Source organism: Vicia villosa, linkage group LG7 (genome assembly GCF_029867415.1).
Source record: "Vicia villosa cultivar HV-30 ecotype Madison, WI linkage group LG7, Vvil1.0, whole genome shotgun sequence".
Taxonomy (NCBI): Eukaryota; Viridiplantae; Streptophyta; class Magnoliopsida; order Fabales; family Fabaceae; genus Vicia; species Vicia villosa.
The window spans coordinates 117,345,155-117,351,287 of NC_081186.1; the positions used below are offsets into that span (position 1 = coordinate 117,345,155).

A 6,133-nucleotide genomic window follows, 5' to 3' on the forward strand; every position below is an offset into this window, starting at 1 on the left:
CAATTCTTGATAGTTTATTTTATACATTTATCTATAAATATATGTAATAATTTTTAAAGTAATAAATTTGTTAAAAAGTTGCTTTTATAAAAAATTATTTTAAAAAATAAGTGAAAAGTTTAATTAAAAGATAACAAAAGCCTATTAATCTATTAAAAAACATATAAATAAAAATAGGCGGGTAAGCCCGCCGCCCGCCAACCCGCTATCTTGGCGGGGCGGGCATGACTTTTATGCCCATTTTACTTGGCGGGCATGCTCGCCCCGCTCGTTTTTTGACGGGCATAAGACGGGGCGGGCGGCTCGTTTTGCCACCCCTATCTGAGACATGATACGGACAAACTTAAAAACCATGATAGAACCTACCGCCAAAATAAAGACATAAAAACAATATTAATCCATAATCTTGTCCCATTAACAAACCACAGTTCACTTAAAAAATAGAACTGGCCAATCCATAAAAACCTTAACACAATCTATTGCATAAATTCATAACCTCTCACAAAATTGTGCTAGACTACTAATCATAGTCGCATTATTCAATCAAATACAATACTTAACACTAAATAATGGGATAAACTAGTATAAGACCCGTGCATTCGCACGGGTAAGTCCATTTTTATTTTAGACTATTTGATAAGATTTGATTGTTGTTGATATTTAATTTAATTATAACTATTATAAAATCACTAATAGCGGCAAAAATTTATTATTTAATAATAAATCTGTAGTAAATCACCAACATAATAAATCTAATCGGCCTAATAATTATTAATATTTACAAATATCACTAATAACTATAAATATTTACAAATATTTAATTGGTTAAAATAAATAAAAAAAACATTGTAGTATAGTGACCTGTAAGATTGAACATTATATTGAGAAACTTTTTTTTAACATATCATTTCCTTACAACTTTGTATTCAAGTTTAAAAGTTATGTAAATAATTTTAACCACACGATGTAATTAATATGTAAATAAAAAAGTAGTTTTTTGTTGAGTCATTTTTCTTGGAGAGGATCCAAATGTGATATAAAGCTTTAATTATAGGTGTATTTATATATTTTATTTTAAGCATATACAAATAACATGCCTTAATTTAATTATAACAAAAAAAAGAAAGTTCACAATTTGAAGGATCATGAAGTGACCAAAGCTTGGTTTTCAACTTGTACCGAGTAGAGACTTTTAGAAATAATGCAGCAATGCTGGTAAACTCAAAAGTCACTATAAATTATAGAAAAGTCAAGAAAGGGTAAGCTGGAAGAGGGTGCTATCAATTCTTGTGTGGGACAGTCCATACAGAACAAAGTTCTGGATTTAAACGGGGCGGTGGGATTGGTCCCTCTTGGATTAGTCGGTCGCAAGGCTGGATACCAAGATTTCAAAAAAAAAAAAAAATAGGACTGAAATATATTTAAATAAAATTGTTTATGTTAGTTTGTATCGAAATACAAAGCAAACTGAAATTGGAAATAGTTAGCATAAGATTGTTTCAATTGATTGGATCTTAGGGGGAAGTTGGATATTGGACAATTTTATTTAATATATTTCTCAAATTTCCACAAGCCCATTTAGACATATGACAGATATGGGGAACTATGCCTGCTACTACATTTGCATGTTTATTGATCACTTATGCATGAGTTTTAATTAAAATACTCAAGAATATTAGTTATGATAGTTTTTATTGGTATTTGTATACAAAGTAGGTTAATGTCAGTAAATGGTGTTAGCCTAATTGTCATCCCTCTGTCCCAAAATAGAGTCTGTTTGATAACACACAAAAAGTAGCTTTTAGCTTTTCAGCTCGTATCAATAAAAAAACTTTGTTTGGTAATTGTCATTTAGCTTGTAGCTTGTAGCTTTTTTTACTAGCTTTTAACTTTTTTTCTCAAAAGCTAATTGAAGTAGCTTTTTAGCTTTTAGCTTGTTATCTTTTCTTTCATTTGTACCCTCAGTATTTTATTAAAAAGTCATTTTTACCCTTTATATTTTATTGTGATTTAAATTAAATTAATTGTGTTTTAATTGAGGGAATAAGAAAGGTTAGTCATTATTTTTACTGATATGTGTTTAACAATGCAATCATCTTCCATTTTGTTCTTTGGTAGTTTTCAGTCATCATTTCTCCATTCTCATTCTCTAAAGCATCCAGGTATCTTCATATCTCTTCAACTGATTATTTTTTCTCTTATACTTCAATATATTGTTGTTTGAAATACTGTTACGGTATGTGATTGTTTCATTTTATTTTTTGTGAAATAGTTGTTTGATTCATGATTTGTAAAAAAAAACCCTAAATCCCAATTTTATATTTTTATTACTAATGATGAATAGAAGAAATTTTATGGTTTACAACATATTGATTTATTTGCTTGAATGAGAGTGAGATGTTTTGGATGTATTGAGATTTTGTTGTGACTTGCTTGTACAGTTTTTTTTTAATTTCTATAACCCAAAAATACTAATCTTTATTATTGTGTGTTGTTAAATTTATAAGATGGCTTCAAGTAAAGATAAAATGGAAGCAACCAAATTTAAATGGACAACTGGGAATGAAAAGATATTTTGTGACATTTGTATAAGTTTATTAGAAAGAACGGGTGTGGATCATTTAAATGGAAGGAGATTAGCAAAGAGTTTGAAGTTGCCACCAATATTAGATGTTTAGAAAAATCTTTAAAGAATAAATTTGATTTTATGAAAAACGACTGACGCATTTGGAAGTTTCTAAAGTTTGGTGAAACTGGCCTAGGATGGGATCCTATTACAGGAAAGCTAAGTTGTTCAAATGAGTGGTGGGATAGAAAAATTAAGGTTAGCTTTTTACAAAAAATATTTGTAGTTAATTTAAAATTAAAATAATTTAATATAAGATCTTAAGGTTAATGGTTAACTTTCATTTGTGTGTAGGAGAAACCTGAGGCTAAAAAATTTCGTAATAAATCAATAGATCCTTCAATTGAGGAATACTGGAATCAACTTTTTGATGATAGTTATGCAAGCGGCGAAGAAGTTGTTGCACCCTCTGTGAATTCTGATTTTGTGGAACCTGTAGAACATTTTAATGGCGGGGAAGAGGATAAAGAAAGTGATGGAAAAGACAACCATCATTATGAAAGTGATGGAGGATAACATGTTTATGCAGAATACAGACGACATGCCTCCCAATTAGAAAACTAGTTCCGTGAAGAAAATTCTTTTTGGCCTGATTATTTGAATGAGGTAGGTGGCACTCAAGTATCTAAACAAGGTGTTAGAGGCACCCAAGTACCAACCCAAAGTATTAGAGATACACAAGTACCAAACCAAGGTATTGGAGATACACAAGTACCAAGTCCTGTTGAAAGTACCAATAGAGTTGAACAAACACAAAACATGGCTAACAAACCTATTAAGGTAAATCATAAAAGAAAATATACGTGGGGGCAGAGAAGCTAGGATGTCAAATTGAAACGTTAATATCCCAATCTCATAAGGCATTGGAAATAATGCAATTTGATGGTGATACAAATAAACAAGTTAATGGAAGCTCTACCATTGCTACAACAATGTCTATTATAAATCGGATGGTTATGGAAGGTGTTTTGGAAAAGGGTAGTGAATTGTGGTGCTTTGCTGCTTGTTTGGTTGAGAAAGAAACAAGAAGGGAGATTTTTTTAAACATGGAGGATGATGAGTCTAGAAAAATTTGGTTAACATACATGCATTCCAAAGAGAAATAAATTTGTAATCTGTTTTTTAAGTTTATGGAGTTTGTGCCTATAATTATATTGAATTCTGTTTTATTACATTCAGATTTTATTATAAGAATGATTTGGTTATTAGAATGATTTTGGTTTGGTTTTATTAGATTGATTTTGATTTGGTTTTATTAGAATGATTTTTGATTCAGTTCATTTGTGTCTTGTTTATTAGAATGATTTGGTTTTATTGAATATATATTTTTTATTATAATGATTTTGATTTGGTTTTATTATATTGCAATTTTTAGATATTACTATAAATATATTGAATATATTTGTTTATTAGTAGGCATATCATGGATTTTGAAAGAGAGAAAAAGAGAAAAAAATATACACTTAATTGGAATATAAGATCAAATGCATTAAGTGAAATTGCTGCATATTACTATGAATATATTTACAAGGAATCATGTATGACTTCCGTTCAAAGTTGACAAGATTGGATGAATGAGATATTGAATGGACACCCTGTTCGATGTATGAATGCCTTTAGAATGGACTTAAACTTATTTATACAGTTTTGTGAAGATTTACAAACAAAATATGGGTTACAGCCAAGTAGGAGAGTGACAGTTGTAGAGAAGGTGGGCATATTTGTATATACACTTGCTATGGGCGCTTCAAATAGAGATGTTAGAGAGCGGTTTCAACATTTTGGCGAGACTATTAGTAGAGTATTTCACGAAGTTTTGGAAGTAGTTAATGGTAGAAGTAAATGCTATAGAGGTCTAGCACATGATATTATAAGACCAAAGGATCCAACTTTTCAATGTGTACCACCTTATATTGCTAATGATGAGCGGCACATGCCTTACTTTTTAATAGGATTGTATTGGATATATTGATGGTACTCATATAGCTGCATGTATTCTTGAGGCTGATCAAATGCGTTATAGAGGTAGAAAAGGAATCTCCACCTTCAATGTCATGACTTGTTGTGATTTTGATATGTGTTTCACATTTATATCTGTTGTATGGGAAGGATCAGCACATGACACACGCGTTTTTTTTCATGCCATCAACACACCTGTGTTAAATTTTCCAAAGCCTCCTGAAGGTATTATTATACTCATGTATTTCTACAAAAATTTATTTTTATTTTTTTAAATAAGTTTATTTTATTTATTATTATTATTTTCTTTTTAACAGGTAGATATTATTTAGTCAACAAGAGATACCCTGATAGAGAAGGATATTTGGTGCCTTATCCCAAGATAAGGTATCATCAATCTCAATTTGAACATGAGCCCCCAAATAATGCTTAAGAAGTCTTCAACCGCACACATTCATCTCTTAGAAGTTGTATAGAAAGATCATTTGGAGTGTTGAAGAAAAGATGAAAAATACTTAATAAAATGCCGCAATTTAGTGTTAAGACCTAAATTGATGTTATAATAGCTGCTTTTGGATTGCATAATTATATTAGGGCCAACTCACAAGATGATGCAATGTTTAATGTTCTTGATCAACATCCAAATTACGTACCTCATGATGCATTTCGAGATACTGCTGATAATTCTCAAGATAGTGAAAGACCCGAGGGGGGCGGGGGTCACGGAGATCAAATAAGGTGAAAGAAATTCGTAATAGTATTGCAGCTTTACTGTGGAATGTTAGAAAATAAACTTAATTTTATTATTATTATTATTATTATTATTATTAAAAACTAATGTAATTGAATTGAAATTACAATATTATTATTTTAGTTATTTTGTTAAATTAAATTACAAAATTTAAATGTTTACTATATTTTTTTTTGTGTTATGTTTAATTTTATAATATTTAAAATATTTTTCATGTGATTATTAATGCGTTTATTTTTATTGAATAAAAATTAATAAAAATTATTTTTAATGATACTCGCATTTATATTTTGAATGTCCTTTTATGTCATTATGCATTTATCAACTAATGTAAAAGCTAATTTACCAAACACTCAAACTAGTTTATCAGCTACCAGTCCTCAACTATCAGCTACAAGTCATCAGCTAGCAGCTACCAGCTATCAGTCATCAGCTATCAGCTAGCTTATCAGCTATCAGCTAGTTTTACCAAACAGAGCCTTAGTGTTTTTTTAGTCATAAAAAGTTGTCTCAAAATAATAGTCTCTTTAATTTTCCAATGCAACATTAACTAACTTTTACTGACTTTACCTCTTATTTACACTCTTTTCAAGTCATGATAATATATAACAACCAATAGTAAGTAAGGGTAATTTTGTAAAAATATTATCTTTATTGACTCAATCATTACTTTTCTTAATATGTGTGTAACAACCTTAAACGACATTTATTTTGAGACGGCGGGAGTAGTAAATTAGGTCTGCGATAGCTACCTAGTATCTGTTGGCTGGAGATTTCGTTTAGAGGAAACATTCTTT

At 29.9% G+C, this 6,133-nt stretch overlaps 1 protein-coding gene across 1 annotated transcript; it reads left to right on the forward strand.

Annotated features, from left to right (window-relative positions):
* Nucleotides 1-2,086: 2,086 nt before the first annotated feature.
* On the forward strand, nucleotides 2,087-5,327 carry LOC131620071 (uncharacterized). Its single transcript, XM_058891094.1, has 8 exons — nucleotides 2,087-2,162; nucleotides 2,763-2,824; nucleotides 2,921-3,128; nucleotides 3,237-3,406; nucleotides 4,272-4,448; nucleotides 4,579-4,810; nucleotides 4,903-4,972; nucleotides 5,180-5,327. Exons 1-8 carry the CDS (start codon nucleotides 2,087-2,089, stop codon nucleotides 5,325-5,327), a joined length of 1,143 nt encoding a protein of 380 aa, XP_058747077.1.
* The last annotated feature ends 806 nt before the right edge of the window (nucleotides 5,328-6,133 follow it).

What these genes read in the sequence shown, in the direction of transcription:
- LOC131620071 (XM_058891094.1), top strand. Translation starts at nt 2,087, where the DNA reads ATGCAATCATCTTCCATTTTGTTCTTTGGTAGTTTTCAGTCATCATTT. An exon ending in GGTGGGATAGAAAAATTAAG is followed by an intron (nt 2,825 to 2,920) that starts GTTAGCTTTTTA and finishes ATTTGTGTGTAG; the next exon opens with GAGAAACCTGAGGCTAAAAA. An exon ending in GTGCCTTATCCCAAGATAAG is followed by an intron (nt 4,973 to 5,179) that starts GTATCATCAATC and finishes TAATTATATTAG; the next exon opens with GGCCAACTCACAAGATGATG.